The 22,411-nt window shown below is 35.8% G+C and overlaps 1 protein-coding gene across 5 annotated transcripts in view; it reads left to right on the forward strand.

The window, feature by feature from the left end:
- Positions 1-22,411, forward strand: part of LOC114652120 (phosphatidylinositol 4-phosphate 5-kinase type-1 beta-like) — a 181,504-nt gene that overhangs the window by 120,192 nt on the left and 38,901 nt on the right. For all 5 annotated transcript variants that reach the window (XM_028802324.2, XM_051927787.1, XM_028802325.2 and 2 more), the window contains 3 exons: positions 6,557-6,856; positions 13,602-13,807; positions 18,763-18,846. In XM_028802324.2, the coding sequence (XP_028658157.1) occupies positions 6,557-6,856; positions 13,602-13,807; positions 18,763-18,846 (590 nt within the window). The remainder of the gene's footprint in view (positions 1-6,556; positions 6,857-13,601; positions 13,808-18,762; positions 18,847-22,411) is intronic.

Below are 22,411 nucleotides of genomic sequence, written 5' to 3' on the forward strand. Positions count from 1 at the left end.
CTCCGCAACCCATTAAATGATTTTGCACTGATTGAAAAGGAATTTCCTATGTTTTCTCCTTATAAAATGATTTTTTTTTTGCTTAGCATTATTGTTTTTTTCCTAGAGGCAACCTGATGCACTATTTTAATGCTTTGAATAACATGTAAAATATCATGTAAATATCTCCTTGCTTTTTCACCTATAAACAAATTACACATTTAACATAGACAAAGTATTTTTAAAATTGCAAATTCCAGGTTTTGAAAAGCATAGCTTGTTTTATAAAATATATAGCTTATACAGCTTACTTTTGATAATTTTTCAGATATATTAATGTTATTGGATAGAACTGGATTATATTTACTTACCCATTTGGGGGAAGATTACTACTTCTGCCAGTTTACTGTCTAACCCAGACTTTAAGTCCCTGAGGCTGTGCCATGTTGTATTAGTAACTGGAAACAGGAGCAGCCTCTGCCATTTTATCCTGTGCTTGCAAACATAACAAGTTATGAAGAACAAATATTAAGATTAATATTTATCATTGGAATTTTTTTTAATGATCATCTGAGATAAAGCTTGTTAAATCTCATATTTCAATTTTGTTTACAAGACAGTGTTTACCTTTTACCTTTTAAATAAGCCTACTTTATTCTTTATTCTTTTTAAGTGTTTTGCTGCTACTGTTCATTTAATTTATATGAGAGGGATATTCTTATGAGAATATGTTAAAAGCCTCCCATGAGAGATATCATATCCACTCATTTGCTAAGCAAGAACCTCAAATGTCCTTAATTAGTTCTCGCCTTGTGAAATTATACTTTCTATCCTGCACAAAGCCAAGAGACAGATCAGACAGAGCATAATGTACTTTCTGAAATGTGTACAATTACTAATTTTAATCAGGGATAATCACTGACCAGCTGAAACATCTGCTTATTTCCATTTGGAGGCAGGCATATAAATTCAGTTGATGTTTAAACTTGCATGTATTTTTTAAAAAAGGATATTGTGTAACCACATGATATGTTTTACCAGACATTTTACTATGTTTACAGCTTGGTGGAGCAGCGCTTGACACAACTGTTTCTGAGCCCAGCTCCCACCTCTATGGAGTTTATTACACATACTGCATATGTTAACAATGGTTTTCACTGGGTGCTGTGGCTTCTGTCACTTTGCAGATACCTGCATGTTAGATTAATTGGCAATTCTAAATTATTGGTTGTGTGCTTGCTTGCATACAGCAGTGGACCATCCAGGTATGATCCAGGTATGTTATATCAGATAAGGCCAGTAGGGGATTTTCTTAGTCATCCTAAAATCTAGAACATGCCACCCTTTTATATATTTCTGGTATTGTGAACTAAACAGACCAAGAAGGGTAAAAAATAAGAAACAAGTTGTATAAAATGGAAGGAAAAATGTAAATAAACCTGACAGCCCCTAAAGGTCCAACCTAAGCAGGTTATTTCTGTAATTAGTAATATAGGGTGCCTGATCTATTTACCCAGTGTAGACCACAACCATATTTCTCTTTCTTACCATTTCTGGACTTTATTCCTCCTGCCAGCTAAGCTTTTGCAACCATCTATGCACCTGACAACAAATTTAGCAGCTTTATGGCCAGAAGTCCTTTTTATGCCACAGCCAGTGACTAATTCTTCTTTTGCTTATTGTCACTTGGAATTTTACCTATGGTGGGGCTGGTTTATATTTGGAGCAGAGACGCTAAGTTAAAGTTCAACTTTGTTAAAGTTCCATTTTATAGCCTTAAAAGGTTTTACATATGATGACAGAATGGGGGTGAAAAAAAATTGGATTGCAGCTGAATTCGCCATACCTGTTCACCTTGTGTATGGCGCCTACTCCATTAGGCAGCATGCCTATTGGCTGTCACAAAAAGGGGCAAGTACTACTGTTCTGGAAGATGCCCACTTGGTTGGTAAAGTAGACATACCCAGTGATTTCCAGTCATGTAACTTGACATGGTCCAGTGACGCAATCAGTTACTGTGGTTGGTAAATCTTCTATGACTAGAAGTCATGTGATGTGACACCAGTATAGGAGTCATTTGATTTTAAACTTTGTATTGTATACTAACAAAAGAAAATATCTAAAACTATTGAAAAAACAAATTCTGCCTAATGGTTTCAGCTGATATGCCTCCAGTTACAACAATATTACAGTACTTTGATAATTAAATCAAATCAGAATTTTTTATGTAATAAACTTTATTAGGATCAGTGTAGTTTAATATTCAGTGTTGTGTAATCTGAAAAGATGAAATGTATAGAAAATGAATAATAATTGGTCTGAAGCATATTTTTCTGTTGCTAGTTTCTGCTTACGGCTATAGTTATTTTATGCCAGAAATATGTTTGATAAAAGCAATAAAGATGCACATGTGTTAATATATCTTGCAATTAATTTTCAGAAGCTGATATTTTTTTTGAAGGCAAACATGATGAATTAGGTATTAGAGGCCAGAATTTTCAAAAAAATAAAAATTAACTAGTTAAAAAATGGTTTGGATAGAATTACCTCTCTGTGGGTCTGTCAGTTTTCTATATCTATTCCTACATCTCACAAATATGCATACTGTGTTTGGCAACTGTAAATCGGCTAAATACTGTATGGGGTGAGAGTGGAAAGACATGTACGTCCTGTAATGGACTTGTATCCCATCTAGGTTTGGTCCCAGCATTGTGAATTACATTCTGTGATCTTGCATTGAGAACCTAGTTCAGAAAAAGAATGGATGAAATTCTCATTGATATTTTGTTTAAAGAAGTAGCTATTCTCACTCCATCTGTCATGACACAGTGTTCATAATAGCAACTGTGGAATGCCAGTCTATTGCAAGGCCCAAACATGAACACCAACAAACTTATTCATACATGGCCTATTTACAAATATATATTTTTTTTACACTTTATTGAATTTATTACAATCAAACAACATTCTGTACAAGCAAGTCAAATTTTACAAGACTAGGTTCAAGTCAAGTCAACCACCACCCATGAGAAAGACAGCTATGCCAACATAGTGAAGCTTATTCTAAAATGTTATTAATTAGATCCTGCCAGGTTATAAAAAAGTTTTGCACAGATCCTCTAAGTGAGTATTTAATTTTTTCCAATTTCAAGTAGTATATACAGTAACATCGGTTACACACTGACTTAAAAAAGAGGTGAGTTAGGATTCTTCTAGTTGAGCAAGATAAGTCTACGTGCCAATAGTGAAGTAAAGGCAATTAGTTTGTTTGTCCTTCTCCACTTTTACAAATATTTTGATAGCATCACATTAGTGCACATAACAGTGTTGTTTATAGCATTCCAAGGGTGTAACTAGTTACAGTCAAGGAAGAGTGTCAATTTTTGTACTCATAGAAGGGGAGGGGGGGGACAGTGGTGGTGTTGTTTTATAGCTTTTACTTAGTGCAGAAAATGTTCCAGGAAATTATGCCTTTACTTATTTTAGCAGATTACAAATTTCTAAAATGTGAAGGTCAAGACAGTGGGGTGCAGGCAAGTTATATGTAGTTTATGACGGGAGCTTTGTCACAGGATGTCATGATTGGGAACACTTAACATGTAATACTCTTCACCAACAGAGGTCACTATGCCACATAACCGGCAACAGGAATTCAGTGTCCCTCACTTTTTCAAACAGTTATTTAGTAGAAGTATGGCTGGGATGAATAGAGAATTAGAGAATGAGTTCCTAAACTGACAGGTGGGAGTAGAGGACTCATTATGCAATATGTGGCATACTGGATATATGACATGGAAATATCTTAGTCCAAGGCTTAGGAAAGCAGGGACACGTGGATTAGGAGATTAATAAGTCCTGCGAGTTATCCCCATTGTGCTCCCAGAAGTACTTCCTGGTCAGTGCTGAAAACCACATACAGTTATTTTATTACTGAAATTGCAGTTGGGAAGACAAGGTTTGGAAAGGGCTTGACTGACCAGAGAAAGAGAGGCTAGAGGTAATACAGAAAAGTATGGGAGTTTATTACTTTATGTTGGTGGGAAATTTCAAAGGCATTCTTAAACAGGAGGACAAACACTACTCAGAAGGGCCTGTTTTTTTTTTTTTTTTTTTTTTTTTTATATAGTAACATTTTCATGTATGAATGTGTGTGTGCGTGTCTGCGAGAGAGACAGAGACAGATTCAGTCTCATTCAAGTGGTTACTGGAATATAAAATAAGCATTTTTACAAAGGTCTGACGAAACAAGTGTGCTTTTATTCAAGAATAAAACTGAATAACAAAAAATTCAAGTGACAACAAGATACCAAGAAGACATGATTCACCAGCATGTGTGTGTGTGTGTCTGCTTATATCCCTTCAGCAAAATATCTTTTACAGGTAGTAAAACTTTACACCGGCTTTTACAGACTGAAATCAAAGGCTTGTACACCGTCACCATGGCACTTCCAGATCTAAACACTAGCGTGGCAAATTGCTCGCATACTGAAGTGACTTTAGCTGCAGGTGGAAGTCCCGTTTTACTTATGCTGCCAAGCAGAGTTGTTGTTGCGGTGCAGCAGTCTATTAGCCAGCAAAATCGCTGTGAAGAAGCTGTCTGTGGTTATGGTTCTGCTTTTGTCCAGAAATGGCTCCATAAGCTTTATGACCACAGACTCGGAAAGCCTTTGCCCTGGGATATAACTCAAAACGTAGTTCTCAACGAAACGTTGCCAGATGTCCGAGATCACAGCAAATTTGGCATTTTCACATGTTCTTCACAGGTATCTTTGTTGTCAAAACGTAAATGCCGTATGGTAGTCTGATAGCGGTCACGGGACGTCATATCTTTGATTGCCGTCACAACAAATAGTTCTGAGCAGGCATCAAGCACAGCACCCGCTGTGACCATTGTTGCTGTTGTGAAAAGAATGAAGATAAATGCCATCATCTCAGAAAGGGAGAGGCAAGTTCCTTGTACCATGTGAACATCACTGACAGAATAAAACTGAATAATAATAAAAACAAGTGCTAACTTTTACAAGTAGACAAAGTTTACACTGGGTGTTACAGACTCATATCAAATGTACATTTTTATTATATTATAATAATAATAATAATAGCAGCGGGCGGCACGGTGGCGCAGTGGGTAGCGCTGCTTCCTCGCAGTTGGGAGACCTGGGGACCTGGGTTCGCTTCCTGGGTCCTCCCTGCGTGGAGTTTGCATGTACTCCCCGTGTCTGCGTGGGTTTCCTCCGGGCGCTCTGGTTTCCTCCCACGGCCCAAAGACATGCAGATTAGGTGGATTGGCGATTCTAAATTGGCCCTAGTGTGTGCTTGGTGTGTGGGTGTGTTTGTGTGTGTCCTGCGGTGGGTTGGCACCCTGCCCGGGATTGGTTCCTGCCTTATGCCCTGTGTTGCCTCGGATTGGCTCCAGCAGACCCCCCATGACCTTGTGTTCGGATTCAGCAGGTTGGATAATGGATGGATGGATGGATAATAGCAGCTCACTACTTAAAACGCAGAGAGCCCAGGCTCAAACCCGGAACATTTGGATTATAAGGCAGCAGTTATTACCTCTACACCATTCAAGGATACATATAAACTTCCTGTCAATTGATATTTGAGCTTGGGTTTTGAACTCATTGACAGCAACATGTAAATCAAATTATTTATTTTTTTTCTTTGGTAGTATTCTTGAATAAAAGCACACGTGTTTATTTGATATTTGGACTAAAGTCTTCACACATTATGGAAAACGTTTCTGTTTTAGGTATGCTTCAGCATTTCTTGCCATCCTACACATACACAGATCATTGTAGACATGATATGTATGTATTTCAAATAATTATTTATTATTTACCCTATATAACTCCAGGCACCTCACTGCCAGATAAAGAGACTTGAGCTCTGAGAATTTTGCTACGGAGCATTGGTCGGGGGATGGGATAGCAGGCTGCTTGCGCCCATTGACACATTTGCAAAATAAAAGAAGGTGACGGAGAGGTGCAAAGGAATTTAAGGTGGTCTGGGATTATGAGTTTTTTCATAGGCATACAGGATTCTAGTGTTAAGCAATTGGTTCAGCAATAGCAGTGGGTGTGACAACTCTGTGTTACTGTTGTAGTACAGTATAGATACAGTACAGTAATTACATATTGTTTTACTTTTTCTTGGGTGTTTATATATAAAACTAAACTATGTTATCTAGAATTTGTTAAATAATTGACTGTATGTTATTGGTAAGGCTTGTGAAGGTAAGGTGGGGGGCCCAAAACATATTATTGGATTTTTGCATTCACAGGTTCCTGCATCCCCAACTACTACAAATTGAAATTGATAGCTATACATTGCCAAGAACAAATATGAACATATTGCTTGTTCATCTTGAAAAATATAATGAAGTTAGGTAGAAAGTCTGGACACACTTAGATAAATGTAAAAACACAATAAGTGCAGGTATTTAATGGATGATTTACATTTTAATTACTATTTTATATTAAGCAGCACTTTGTCAAGTTAAATATTTTTTGTCCTTTTACTTTTTCATATTTATTTAAAGTTGATCTTTTAATAGTTTATCTCTTTTCTTTACCAGAATCTCAATCAGAATCCAAGGACACTCCTGCCAAAGTTTTATGGCCTCTACTGTGTACAGTCAGGTGGAATAAACATTAGGATTGTTGTAATGAACAATGTATTGCCACGTTCAGTGAAGATGCATTATAAGTACGATTTGAAAGGCTCAACCTATAAGCGCAGAGCGTCACGCAAGGAACGTGAAAAATCATGCCCTACCTTTAAAGACCTGGATTTTTTACAAGATATGCATGAAGGCTTGTATTTTGATGCAGAAACTCACAATGCCTTAATGAAAACAGTAGAGAGAGACTGTAGGGTAAGTGTTACTTGACATTAATATTATTTTATATGTCTTAAATACAGTGAAATCAGGTTAAACTTATTTAACTAAGTTAGGCCAGGATATGTTAAAACTTTTAAAAACCATTTAAAATATCAAATATGCCATTTTGTCAGATTTTTCCACTTTGTCTTTTGGAGTATGTCATAAACAGCTGAATCACAGTTTAATAATAAATATCTTACTTTACATGTTACACTATAAATTGCATGTTTGCATACATTGCACTATGTTGTGATGTTTTTCTTGATGCTTTTCAGTTCTCAGTATGTATAGTTATTTTATAATTACTGAGACTATAAATGACATTAAGTGTTGAAAGAATGTTTCTTTTAATAGCTGTTTGCTTTATCTATTATTATTTATCATGCACCTTCAATTCATAGACACACTCACTAGCCTTGATGGTGCAACCAGCAATTAATAGTGTTTGCATTCTGATACTGTTAATATTGTATTATGTATTTATTTCCTTGTTTATTTACATTTTCACATCTTTTAGACACATGATGATGTCATCATTTTAACTTGTCTCATGGTACTGCCTCCCTTTATTGGTTCCACTTATTTCTACTGTAATTCACTTCTCTCTTATCTCTGGAGCTGTTCCTTCATCTTTTAAAACTGCTGCAATAGCCCAAATATTGAAAAAACCTGGTGTCGATTCTTCTAATTTCAGTAATTTTTGTCCTGTTTCTAATCTACCCTTTATTTCTAAAATTCTTGAAAAAATAGTGGCTATTCAACTACATTCTCATTTATCGCAAAACAATCTTTATGAACAGTTCATTTGGTTTTTGCCTGATATAATAGTACAGAAATGGCACTAATTACTAATTACTAACAACCTCCTTATGGCAGTTGATTCTGGTTTAATTACTGTTCTCATCCTCCTTGATCTGAGTGCAGCCTTTGACACTATTTGTCACACTACTCTTCTCAATAGATTACCTTCGATTGGCATTATCCACACTCCACTAGATTGGTTCAGATCCTATCTTTTAGGCCACACTTGGTTCATTCAGCTTAAAACTTTCACATTCCAACCCACCGCTGTTACTTCAGGTGTGGCCTAGGGCTCTGATCTGGGGTCCCTCCTTTTCATTATTTACCTCCTTCCTATCTTTTGTAAATAGAACATTAACTTCCACTTTTACACTGATGACACCCAAGCTTTACCCCACTAGAAAACCTACTTTTTCCTTTCCACCCTCCTCGCTTATTGACTGCATAGCAGAAATTAAATCCTGGTTTTCTTCAAATTTTCTTAAATTAAATAGTGACAAAACTGAGGTTCTCTTCATTGGTACAAAATCAGCATTATCCAAAGCTGATCATTTTTCATTTGTTTTTGATAATTCCTCTGTTTCCCCTTCCCCACAGGTTAAGAGTCTGGGTGTCATGCTTGACAGTACTTTATCCTTTCAGTCCCACATTAATAACACCTCCTGGTCTGCATATTTCCACTTGCGTAACATTAATCGTATTCGCCCCTCCGTCACTCCCCACACCACTGCTATCCTCATTCATAGCCTTGTCACTTCTCATCTGGATTATTGCAATTCCCTTTTCTTTGCTTCAGCTGGTCCAGAATTCAGCTGCCCGCATCATTACTAGAACCTCCTCTATTTACCATATCACTCCCGTCTTGCAGCAGCTTCCAGTTAAGTACCACATTGATTTCAAAATTCTCCTGTTAACATTTAAGGCTATCCACAACCTTGCTCCTCTATATCTGTCCGACCTCCTCCATGTTACCATTCCCTCCCGCACCCTTAGATCCTCTACTTCCATTCACTTGACTGTCCCCTTCGTCTATCTTACCACCATGGGGAGCAGAGCATTCAGTTGCTCTGCTTCCGAGCTCTCGAACTCCATAACATCCAAGCTAAGAAAAATTGATTCATTCTCACTTTAAAGATCTAAACTTAAAACTCATCTTTTTAAGTCTGCTTTTTCTCTTTGATTACAATTGTTCTGTCTGATTTCAATTTTTGTATTTTTAGTTTTGTTTATAATGTGTGTTTTTTCTATTGTTCAGTGTTCTTAAGTGTTTAGAAAATGCCTACAAATAAATAAAATGTATTATTTATTAGGCAAAAGCACACATACTAACTGAAGCCAGAGTCATTATTTAGTGCTTGTGTACATTGTGACAACTGCATCGCAGGTGTTTGAGAAAGCAGGCAGAGGAAAGTTAGCTCTCCTAGGTCAGTCTAGATAGTAGCCCAACAAGGTGGTGGATGTATTGTGTCCATTTGCGTCTAATCTCATAACTGACACTTTGAAAGATATGCTGTGATTCAGAAAATCATTCAGCAAACTATGTCAATTGAAGATGATAAATTATTGAAGAGGTATCAAGTGGAAGGCAGAAGTCAGAGCAGGGCACATCCCCTCTCTCTGTCAAACATACATACAGTATACACGCACTCATACATACTCTCTAGAGCAAAGACATCACAGTGGCACTGTACATTTTCTAAAGATACCCATTTCATTCCACTTAGAAGGCCACCCTCAACTAAAGCTTTGGTAAGGTAGGTACTGTAGGTGCAACTAATAGAGATAGGAAAGTAATTTAAACTGAGTAGTTCTACGAAGGAACACCTGGCGAAAGTTTTTTTTTTTTTTTTTTTTTTTTGTTGTGTGTGTACGTCAGTATCTGACCGAGCACTACTAATAAGGTAAACTCTTACATTTCATCTGTGTTTCTTATTTGCACCTAGAGAAAAGCCAAGCAAAATGACACCTTTTATTGGCTAACTAAAAAGATTACAATATGCAAGCTTTCGAGGCAACTCAGGCCCCTTCTTCAGGCAAGATGTAATCATATTTGCACCTATCAATTCTGCTTTTCATTTTATGTAAATACAGTTTTATTTATAGGAGAAAAATTGGGGCAATTACAATACTGATATATTAAAAAGGTTCATTTTAATCTCATTGTGAAGAAATTGTATGTTAGAGTTGTTTGTGCAAGTTCCCATACTTTTTGTATTACTCTTTTTAAAAATGTATGTTTTGTACATTGATAAACATTGTTGGTTATGGCAGCAGTCAGCACTGACTAGTTTGATCTACATCAATGATTCCTGAAGTCCTGTTGGTTATTTAAAACTTGTTAAAGCAAGCAATGAAAACAGAATGTGCACAAAATGAGTTTTTATTATGGTTAGTCCTGTTTGACGTTATTTGAATAAAATTTTGCGTATGTTGTGTTTTGAGATTGTGCGCTCTTTAATATGAAAATGACTACCGAAATTATTTTTTTATATTTTTGCATCCTTCTTAAATTGGAGCTTTCAGTGGTGTATCAACATGCCATAGTTTGCACCAAATGTTTCTGATCCAAGTAGAAAATTGTTTCAAGAAATGTTTACATTACAAATTAGATAGAAATTGTTATATGTATTCCAACATGCTTGCCAATTTGAAACAGTATTAAATTGCCAATAAGGTGTCTTGGGTAGCACAATGATATAGTGGGTAACACAGCCTATATAAGGATCCTGTGTCCTAAGTTTTAATCCCACATCCAGCTTACTATCAGTTAGTGTGGAGTATGCATTTTCTTCTTGTATCTGCATAGATTTTCTTGTAGTATAATTAGTGGTTCCAAATTGGTCTCTGTGAGGTTGTGACTGTAAGTGGGTTCTGCAATGGACTACTGCCCCCAGGATAGACTCCAGCCTCCCATGAGCATAATTTGGATTGAGAATGTTATATCCTGTGGTAAATGTGTCTTTTCATTTTTGAAACCAGTCAAAATGAAAGTTATTCAGAGATAAACATTACAGAAATAATTCCTAGATGTAGAACTAGTCTGTCACAAGGCACACATAAATACAGGTACTTGCCCATATGTACAAGGATATAGTTTACTAAGAGTCTGTTTGACCTGTGAAAGAACCCTGAAACAAAAAACAAGGAGTTTAAAATTAAAAATATATTGACATATTAATCTGTAAACATATTTGTAAAGCAGGGTAGAATGTCATTGCAGTGAATTCTTCCCTTTCTCCTTGTTGGATTCTTAGAGCTGGTGCTTGCGTATAGAAAAGACATACATGTAAGGCTATTTGGCAACTCTGAAGTAAAGAGTATAGGTATGTGTGATTATGCTCTGCCATAGAATAGCATCCTATACATGGCTGGTTCTGTTTTGTGCCCAGTGCTGCTGGAAGATACTCCAGTACCCCAAATGCCTGTAATACAATGATGGTGTCCACTACTGCATTATTAATTACTAGCTGTGCTACTCAAGACAGGGTGAAATCTAAGTAATTAAAGTAAACATCAGCATGAACATTTGGAGTGCTCCATCTATTAATGATGTGTTTTGTGATGCATGTAGTAATAAAATGCATTGTATTTGTAATTTCAACAGATGGCACATCACAAACTTTACAGTGATAATGCATTATTACAAATGATTTTAATGTGCCATCTGCTGGAATGACAAATGCAATGCATATGTCTCTGTTATGTGCCATTTGGTGTGGGATTTGAAAAGGCAGTTAATACATTTTATTACTACATCATGTTTGTGATGCGTATGTGTTGCAATGACAGGGACATCGCAACTGGATGGACACACATTCACGCAGGCACTCATCCTTTTATTAAGGTGGATTACTCAAAGTGCAGTACATCAGTTAAACAGTTTGCTTTTATAAATATGGGTTGTGTGCTCACATCTCCTTATCATAGTACATTTTCTACGTAGAGCATAGCTTTTGAATGATTTTGGCCATTTTTCTAACACAGTCTGTTTAGCTCAATTGTATTTTGCAAAAATGTTACATCCTTTCGTAGAAATGGCAACTTTTCTTCTTCTGATTTAAATATTAACAAAAAAACTGGATGTGCAGAACTTTAAAGACATCTGGTCTATTACACAATAAATAATGAATAATTCAGTTGCCCTGATAATTCTCATGAAAAATAGAGAATAGTTAATGAATATATAGAATAGTCAACTATAGTACAATAACAATTGAAGCATTAAACCACCAATAAAACATGAATTGTTAAAAGTTGTTTTCCCCATTTTCTTTGTTTTAGTTATGTTTGCCAGATGTCATAAGTGCACTAGAATTCTTACGCCTTCAATAGTAGCTAGTCATTTCTTTAAAAATAAATAAAATTAGTTTCTTTACGTTTCAAGGGATTAACTGAAACATACCTTGTCTATTAGTATGAAATAGTTGTTTTCAGGCAGTGTCCTTCATTTCTCAAATATTTATATCAAGCTTAACAATAAATAATATGCCTGTGACTCATTCTAACTAAAGCCACCTTTAGTAAGTAAAGTGTACCTTTGTCTGACATTCACTCTCTAAATGAAACTCACCTTTGTTTCATTAGTGCCTGGTCACATGAATGTAAATGTTTTTCTCATTGAAATCACGAGGACTGTATTTTCAATGCCTGATACCCAAAAGTCATGATATTCACACAGCTAAATATTATATTTTTAAGTGCTAAACAAGGATAAACATTTGGTGGTCATGTACTGCAGGATCATTTTTAAACATCCACTTCTTTGTATAGTTGAAGGTATTTTTAATACTTTTCTAAATAAACATGGTTCTACCTAGGCTTAAATTTGTTTTACTTTGACTATCTCCTTATGTATTTTGGGCCCTTGCCTGAGAGTTCCTGTGATAAAGCAAAGTTTTCTTATATTTTTCTTTTCCTCTCAGATGTGAATTGTCTGAAATCCCGATTATTCCTATTTATATAGAAATAAATAAGTGACCCACATTCAGTACTTCACATCATAGGTTGCTGCTGTATGGACACAGGGTTGTTATGTTGAGCTGGGTACAGTATTCAAGTATTTTTTACATAATTAGTTACAAAGTATGCATTTTGAGTACTACTGCTGCCTTTTTACAACGTGATGGACAATATGCAGTGTATTGTTTTATTTTACCCCCGATGAAGGAAGATTGGAAATAGAGGAGGAGAAGGAGGGGGTCAGGTTTATATGTAGCAACGGACATTTAAAGAGTGCTACAGTGGAACGTTTGTTGGTTTTTAACCGTATGCTAATACTGCTTTCCTAACTGGAACTAGTACACAAAAATCTAGACTGTCCTTGTGAAAACAGAACCTGTTAGCTTAACATTCTGTAGTTTGACTTAGTAACTGGTCACTGTGCTTTATATGATAAATTAACAAATATATCCTATATGTGAAAATAAAATTTCCCAATATATGGAAAAATAGTGTTATTTTAAGGTGTTGTGATATCCGTACAATATCATGACATTATTTATTACCTGATATTAGTGAACAATTACTCATTAAAATTGTTATGGTTTTCTAAAATGCCTGTTCTTCCTGCCTGCTTTGCATCAATATATCTCCTGCCAAAGAATTATGCAGTAAACAAATCGATGATGCCACAGGCCAGTTACACACGCCAAAAAATGGATCTTACACAACAATCTATTACATACAGTAGATACTACTACCACTACTATATCACCATTTACAGGCCAACTACTTGTATTTTAATGTTTCCCTGTGATGGTACTTGGAACTGTTTTACTATACTGCCTTTAATAGTCATTATTAACTTTGTAGGAATACAATGGGTATTCCAAATCAACAATAACTAATAATAATAATACCATGATTGTTTGTTATGTGTTTCAAATTACTCAGTTATCATTTTATGTGTTTCGTGTTGTATGTTTGATTTTTCCAGGTGCTGGAAAGCTTTAAAATCATGGACTACAGTTTGCTATTGGGCATCCATATTTTAGACCAGAGTCCAAAGGACAGCCATGGAGAAAATTTACAAGTGACTATGGATGGGAAAAAACCAGGTCCACAGAAAGTTCTGTACTCGACAGCAATGGAGTCAATTCAAGGAAGTGGAAGGTCAGGGGACACTGTAACAACAGATAGCACGTGAGTCTTGGCCTTTATCATATAAAAGCTAATCTAATTTTAATTGTTTTTCTTTTCTTGTAACTTTCTCTTTGACATCTTGTAAAGCACGTTGAGCTACATTGTTTGTATGAAAATGTGCTATGTAAATAAATGTTGTTGTTACTGTTGTAAAAGAACATAAGTCGATCAGTTTGCATGAATCTATGGTGTTTCTCTTAGATACTGTAATTATGTCCCTGTAGTTCCAGGAGATTAGTTGCACAAAGCAAAGTGAATTGCAGTGCCACTTTTTTTACTTTAACACCAAGGAAAAAGGAAAATTTACTCATGTATAATGAATTTGCCATTAGTGAATCTTGATGAGAACATTTCAATCATACTATTAGAAATGCCAAGATATGTTTAACCTGGTATTTTTAAAGGCAATGCAAATATTCTGTTTTTCCATACTACACATTATTATGCATGGAGATTAACAAAGCAGAATTATTTTACTGGCTGCAAGGCAAGAGCCATGCATAGAAGACACCAGTTCATTGCATTCCACTGAGTCTTTCACTCTCTGCTAATATACAGTATGTGTCGTTAGAATGTGGGAGGAAAACTAGAATACTCGAGCAAAAAACCAATGCAGATAAAGGGTCAACGTGTAAACTGCTCAGAGTGACTGCACTAGGATTCAAACACAGTTTACTGTGAACGTGAGGATCCCTCATAATAAATGTAGAAACAGATTTAAAAATGTATGGATGGAATTATCTGTAGCATTCCTATGGTTGTATTGACTTGCAACAATGTTTGTATGATTTTTTAACAATGCAGAAATGATAACCTTTTCTGATTTAAGAAAACATGCCTTCAAAGTCAACATAGATACTGATGAAATGAGTGACTTTTTTGTGTTTGACACAATTGACCTGCTTTTTAATAAAACTTTGCGAAAGAAAATAAAATTGGTCCACCCCAAGGATCGGGTGACCCGGCACAGACAGAGTAATATAGTTTACACAGTTAAGTGCCAAGAGGATTGCCGTGAATTATACATCGGGGAAACCAAACAACCACTGGCGAAGCGGATGGCCCAACACAGAAGAGCTACCTCGTCAGGCCAGGACTCTGCAGTCTATTTACACGTACAGGACACTAGTCGCTCTTTCAGTGATGAAGATGTGCACATCCTGGACAGGGAGGAACGCTGGTTTTAGCGAGGAGTCAAGGAGGCCATTTAAGTAAAAAAAGGAACGGCCATGTCTGAACTGAGAAGGGGGCCTAAGGGTACATCTTTCACCATCTTACAATGCTGTGATTGCAGCCATTCCCCAACTCTCTGTGAGTGATACTCATGGCCATTGATCAATGGACAATTTGCATTTCATTGATCACACGGCCCATTGTTAATCAATGGTGCTAGTTTCGGTGATTATGCAAAGGTACTGTTTATAAGGTTGGAGAAACCTGCAGTCAACTGAGACTAAAGAAGTCACTTGGATGAGTGATGAAACGTATCGGAAAAAAACTATGTCCAGATGAACAGAATCAACTTTCTAGAATTTCCTTAACTGGATTATTGAGCATGCATCGAGACATATTCTATATTAGATTTTCTTGTGTTGCTTTGCTCAGTTTCTTATGTAGTCTAGTTTTAGAAACAAAAGTTTAAAAAAATAAATAAATGAATTAAAAAGTCAGGCCTTTATTTGTAGCATATACGCATAAGGAATGTTTGTTTTGAGTTTAGATGGGTGATTTTCTAAAGGAGATGGGATACTTAGAGTATTCATGCCATTTTACAAGAAATCCACTTAAAAATGTCAGAATTTCAATCATGCATAAAGTTTTTCTATGTGTGATAAAGAATATCATAGACAAATCTGAAAAACCTGTCAGTGCTCCAGTTATTTTAGTCATGAGCCATGGAAAATACCTACAGCAGGGAAGCAATTATGGACGGCAGTGTGGCATAGTGGTTAAAGATTGTGGGATCAAATTCCGCTACTGACACTGTGACCATAAGCAAGTAACTTTACCTGCCTGCTCCAATTGGACAAATAAAGAAATGTAGTTTATTGTACCTCAAATGTTGTAAGTTGCCCTGGATAAAGGCATCAGCCAAATAAGTAAATGTAAAAGGATAAATAGTGATTGCTGCAGGATTCTGTATTAACAGGGGAAAGCATCAGCAGCAGTATTTGGTAATGCTATATTGATTATTAAAAATAATTTAAAGTTGATTTTAAATTGCTGCTCAAAATAACCACATCATATTAAGGGCTTGAGAATACTGTAATGTCTACCAAGGAGAACCCTTGAAAGTTATGAATTACTTTTAGTCATTAAAAACATCATCATCAGTTGTTCTTATTATTATATTCTTGATGAGAGCAGCTCAGCATGCTCTATAAAATTCTTTAATTTGTTTGTGGCAGTTTAGTCTGTTTCATTTGGATTTACCTCTGTCGTATGATGTAACCTTTTTATTTTCCAAGTATTTTTTTTAAAGTTTGTACACCCGAAACACCACATCACATTATTTTGAGTGATTTGCATTGTGAACTTAGTATCAACATGCAGGTGGAATTGGCTCTTTCCCAAATATAAGGCTTTGATAAAGAATGCAATGTATTGTAATCAGTTCATATTTGTTGTCATGCGTACAAAATGCAATGGAACTGGTACATGCACGTTTGACCAACATGCACCGTCTTACCATAGTGTGAATCTTGTTCCATAGGCTATGTAATATATAACAACACAATGTTATAGGGGGTGACACGGTGGTACAGTGGTAGTGCTGCTGCCTCACAGTTGGGAGACCTGGGGGCCTGGGTTCGCTTCCTGGGTCCTCCCTGCGTGGAGTTTGCATGTTCTCCCCGTGTCTGCGTGGGTTTCCTCCGGGCACTCCGGTTTCCTCCCACAGTCCAAAGACATGCGGGTTAGGTGCATTGGTGATCCTAAATTGTCCCTAGTGTGTGTGTGTGTGCCCTGCCCAGGATTTGTTCCTGCCTTGCTCCCTGTGCTGGTTGGGATTGGCTCCAGCAGACCCCCGTGACCCTGTGTTAAGATATAGTGGGTTGGAAAATGACTGACAATGTTATAGGTGAAAGGCAACCCCTGCCACAATCACTCCACAGTAAGTAAAGGTGCCCTTTAAGAAAAAATTATATTTTATTACGGATTTGCATTCATACCACTACGTTTGTAGGTGATTTAGTTTGTGCACCAGGATTAATGTAAAAAATCTGAATTTGAGTGTACTAGTGTATGGCATTAGGAAAAGAATGCTTCAGTATGTACAATACATGCCACTGAGGCACATTTTGAATATTGTTTACTTATAAAGGCTTCAAATCAGATAATTTCTTGTAACAATTGTTACAAGCCATGGCAGAACTTAATTGTTGTTGAAATAGAATTGGAGAGCAAAAGGAAAGAAATATGCATCCTGAAGCTACAGTGAGGCTTGGGTCAATTAGTGATTGGTGATTCACGATGGCTGCTGTGATCAATAATAAATAAATGGGAAAAATGTCCATACATTAAGAAAATATTAGCAAGAATTGGTTAGAAAATGGATTGTTTCTAGTTCCCTTCTGTTTTCACAAGCATGCCTCACAAATGCGTAAAGGCACGTTTTCTTAAATCAAAATCATAGCCACTTCAAAGCGAATGTATTCAGTAAATTTTAAGGTATTTGTTTTCACATTTGGACTTGTACTCCTTAAATTCCATTTTAAACTGTAAGAATGGACACAGTATTTTTTTTTAATGTTTCACGTTAGAACATAATTTCATGTAGCAAACAATAATAATATTTACTACCAGTAACGGCGTACTGCATGATAACGTGCAGTGAATACACTTGACTTCAGCATTCCTAGTTTTCCTCCTCTTTCTCTATACATTTATCATTCGTTTGCTCAGAGGTTGATGCGCTTGCTGCTTCCTGAGCAGCTCTTCTTTACTTCACCCTAGCGGCCCGCTGCTTATTTTGTTGGCATCTTTTTGCATTAAAACTGATTAAGTTAGTTTTTGTGTTGCAATTACTTAGTATGTTTTCTTTAATTTTTCACTTAATCTGACACTTAAGTCTTCAATCTGCCTCAAGAATGATTAGCGAAGGTGGTAGGGAATGAGAACGGCGCCCGTACACATGCGCTGCATAGCCGCCCTGCTGCGCGCTGCTGAGAGTTGATTCTACAATAAAAATAAAAAGAGTAATAAAATCATCACCCTGAAAGCGGATAGTAGACGTCACGTAGTGTATGTGTACCAAATTTCAAGTCAGTAGTTGAAACGGTTTGTGAGCTACAGGTGATTAAAAATCCTAGACAGACAAACGAACAGCCATGGTAGCGTATTATAGAAGAAGATGATTGTGAAGAAATAGCTTTCACCTGAAAAATTCCAAACTTACTCTTTAAGAGAAGGTTGTAATGAATTCTCTGCATATACAGGGTCACGGTAAGAGATGCAAGCCATAGGGGATCTTGGAGGCCTAATGGCAGCAGGCTCTATTCTCTTCTTTTTTTTTCTGGTTATAAGAACAAGATGTGCTTCTAAAGCTTAACTAGGTCAGAGACTCAGAAGTCTCATCACCTCCACCATAACTGGCTAAACACCTGTTGGAATTGACCTTACCCCCATTTCCTCCTCAGATATGAAAAGGTGGAGTCTGGCAAAAGGTTGGCAATAGTTACATGGAGAGATCCAAATCACAGAACTGTCCAGAAAACCATTCTAGATGTTTCTAAGTGGTAATAAGAACAAGCAGGAGATAGTTCTTTGGAGTTTGTTGTTTAAAAAAAAAAAAAGTTGTGGACAAAACCATCTTACAATTTAAAACATACTTTAAAGTTTATTAAACCATGTAAACATTACACTCATTCTTTGGTAAGATGATTGTATAATACTATAATATTGTACAAATATTTTGTAATATTATAGTTTGTTTTTCATTCTTTTTCAATTTACAGAATGGGCGGCATTCCAGCCAGAACACACAAAGAAGAAAGGTTGCTCATATTTTTAGGTATAATAGACATCTTACAATCCTACAGGTAATACCAACTGATTGTTTTGATTTAACAAAATTACTGGCAGATTATGTATATTCTGAAAACATGATATTAAAAAAAAAGCGGCACAATGATTAATAATGCAGATGCCTCACAATTTCAGGGGCCTAAGCTGATTTTCTGTCTGGTTTATGCATTGTTTTCATTTACTACTTGTGTATGCCCGAGTCAAAAGACGTTGTACATTTTACAGTCATTGGTAATGCTTAACTGTTCCTGTGTGTGTGCGTGCGAGAAGGAGAGAAAAAGACCAAATCCATGGAGACAACATGCAAACTTCACATCTGGATAGAATTAAATCTCACTATCTTAGAGCTGTGAGACAGCTGTTTTAACCACTGCACCATCTTGTCATCCCTGAATGGAACCCATATATAAATTAAATAGCTTTTCCTTGAACCAGATATTACTTAACTACCGTTAGAACTTAAGAAGCATTTACTGATTAACACCCTGGCTAAAGACAATTACAGTGTCATTTCAATACATACAAAAAACAGATCTTCATGTCCCATTAAAGACTGATTGTAAATAGCATTTTGAGAACAGGAACATTAATGAGTACTGAAAAATCCACCAGTACATGAATTTCAGAAGTTGGTCATATTATTACTGAACTGAGATTAACAGCTAGAGAAGAAAGACATAGTGAAAATGGAAAAGCTGATTGGCCAGATGTTAAAAATAAACACACAAAACACTTGATCAGATACAGAGGCATGAAGATCTGATTCAAAACAGTTTTAACTCAAGCAGAATTATTAGGCAAAGATGAGTAAATGAATAGAGAATAGAAAAACACTGAAAAATGATATAAAAAAACTCGGCACATGACAAAAACATAGATTGGGACCTGTTGGACTGCAGGTGGCACACAACTATGTGTAGCTGTCATACAGATGTAAGCAGTTGTTGCGTTTATAGCCAAACTGCACTTAAAAGTTAAAACAACTGGCATTTTGAAGGCCTGGACAGAGAATGAGAAAATGAAATTACAGTGATTATAAGGTGATATATTTGTTTTTGGTTTGAGTTTCAAATGTACAGTAAAAGGCTTGAGTTTTTAAAAAGGAACACAAAGATTTTAGTAAAGTTCAGTAAAGTTAGAATTTAAAAAATGTTTAGTCAGTGTAACCCTACAAAGTATTCATCATTTGATAATATGAATTTAATTGGTTTATTCAAGTGAAAGAAACAACCTGAAATGCCCATGTTTTGATAAAGAAAAAATCTGAATTTGGCCTAACCTAATTTTCACTACACTATAAAAAAATGTAACTGTCAAAAAACTGTCTGAAGCATATACCAGTGTATGGTTTGTATTAGTAAGATTAATGCAGTCACTAGTTAAAATTCTATCATCATTAACACTAAATTGAACTGTATCATTCAGTACATAAAATGTATTTACCATTATCTCAGAACAAAATAAATAATGGTGTATCCTCACTCTGGGGGTCCTGGGTGGTCTTTTGGCCTTGGAACCCAACAAATTTATTTTCTCGAACATCCTGCCAATTGGAGTTTTAATTTTCCTGTCCTCCTTGGCCATCTGACCATAGTTTGTAATTAAGCTGGACATTATGTTATAAATATAACAGTTCTTTAATTTTTACTTTTTTTCTAACTACTTTTAGCTATTAATATTGCAAAGGACTTTGAACTACTTTCATGTATAAAAATGTGCAATATAAATATTTTTTTGTTCTAAAATAACTCTTAAATTATAGCACAGATACCATAAATACTTAAATGGGACTATAAACAAAGCTTAAGGATATTTAAGAAAATTGCAGCCCTCAGACTGTATGCACGTTTATGCACTGAAATTAATACTATGGCTACTCTACATAGTCTACGTTGTCTTATGAACAAGGAAAGATGCTTTTGTGATATATTTGTGTACTACATTTTTGCCAGATAGCAGAAACAGCCCACGATAAATTAGCTTCCATAACCACAAAACCTGCAGTACTCGGAGGGTGGGGGAAATATCTTTCTTTGCATCTTTCAGATTCTTTCCCCTTGTGCAAAAGTATGGGATCACCAGAAACAATTTTCAGCATTCTGGCGAAGGGGGTTATTCTTTTATGCAGATCTCCTAACTTTATCAAATTTTACAATTATCTGACAAAAAATATCCTAGAAAATGTAGAAGAGTTCTGAAAAATTTCATAATACTGTATATGGCAATACATGAAAATTAATTTTACTTCAGGTGCACATTACTTAAAAGTAGTATTGTTAGTAATAGTTAGATAAAGTAATTTAACCATTTTAATGTACAGTTGTAGATTAATGTAAGGTAACTATATAAAAATTGTTAATTTTTGAGTGAATTGTAATCGTTACATTCTTTAGTATATTAGTCACCGTATTTTATTTTATCATCATTGTGAGTTTATAGCAATATAACAATTATTTATAAAATATTCTTGCACATCGAAACAATTGATGTTGATGGCTATAACACTGCTCAAATGTAAATTTTGATGCATTTATCTGTTTAAAAGCATTGTTTTAAATATTTTTTAATCTTCACATTTGAATCTTCCTCGTAACTGTCCTAAAATGTGGGGCTTCTGTAACAATGTTTGGAATCTCTAAATAAATAATGGACACACATTTCCTATAAGTATTAGTTTTCTCATTCCCTGAGATGTTTTCTTTATTGTTTCTTTGCTGCATTTTCCTCTGTGAAGAGATTTAACCACCCTTAAGCTCTGGTCACAAGTAAAGAGGGGATCACACAGTGACAAAATAAATAAGGCTGATACTTGAGTTGTGTTATATTTGTGTTCACTGAGTGGATTTCTAGCCATCCGCAGCTTTGCTGCCTGTATTTGCTACATTTTCATTGTTGGCCAGTTGAGAGAAAAAGACCATGTTAAGTCGAAAAATGACGAAGTAACACAATTAACAAACATCTACAACTGATGCATATCACATGGCAAAATGCAGAGAATGTACCTCAAGGTCGCTTACAGTGGCCAGGTATGACGGTTGCCACCTTACATTCCAAAAATGGCACAAGTCCAGGTTGACTAACTGACATCTAAACATGCTGACATTTAAAGCTTCTCACAGTTACAGGCAGTGGCTTCTTTTCTTATTCCTAGTTGTTTTCTTGCTTTGGTATGTATTGCTTTTGCTTTTGTTCCTGGTCCTTTTTTATGGCCTTCATTTCTGCTTCACCCTTTTGTTATTATTTTTCCTTGATTCATGTTTGTGTTTTTTGCCAGCACCTGACCATGTGCTTGCCTACTCCTCGTGTTTTCTTCTCACCATGACTAAGATGATGACCTTAGTATTAGTGAGTGTCTTTATGTTCTCGACCTTAAATCTGAAAATCATAGTGTGAAAAATGCTTCTAGCAGGTGTTATCGCCATACTAAAATAAATTCACTTAGCCAGTGTCAGCCTGAAAATTCAGCTAGAAAGAGTTAGTGTCCAACAGGGGTGTGATCATCTCACAGTTTATCATGTCACATCACTGTATCAACCACTCCCATTTTGGATCACATTATGTGCAACACTACCATAGGAT

Source organism: Erpetoichthys calabaricus, chromosome 5 (assembly GCF_900747795.2).
Source record: "Erpetoichthys calabaricus chromosome 5, fErpCal1.3, whole genome shotgun sequence".
Taxonomy (NCBI): Eukaryota; Metazoa; Chordata; class Cladistia; order Polypteriformes; family Polypteridae; genus Erpetoichthys; species Erpetoichthys calabaricus.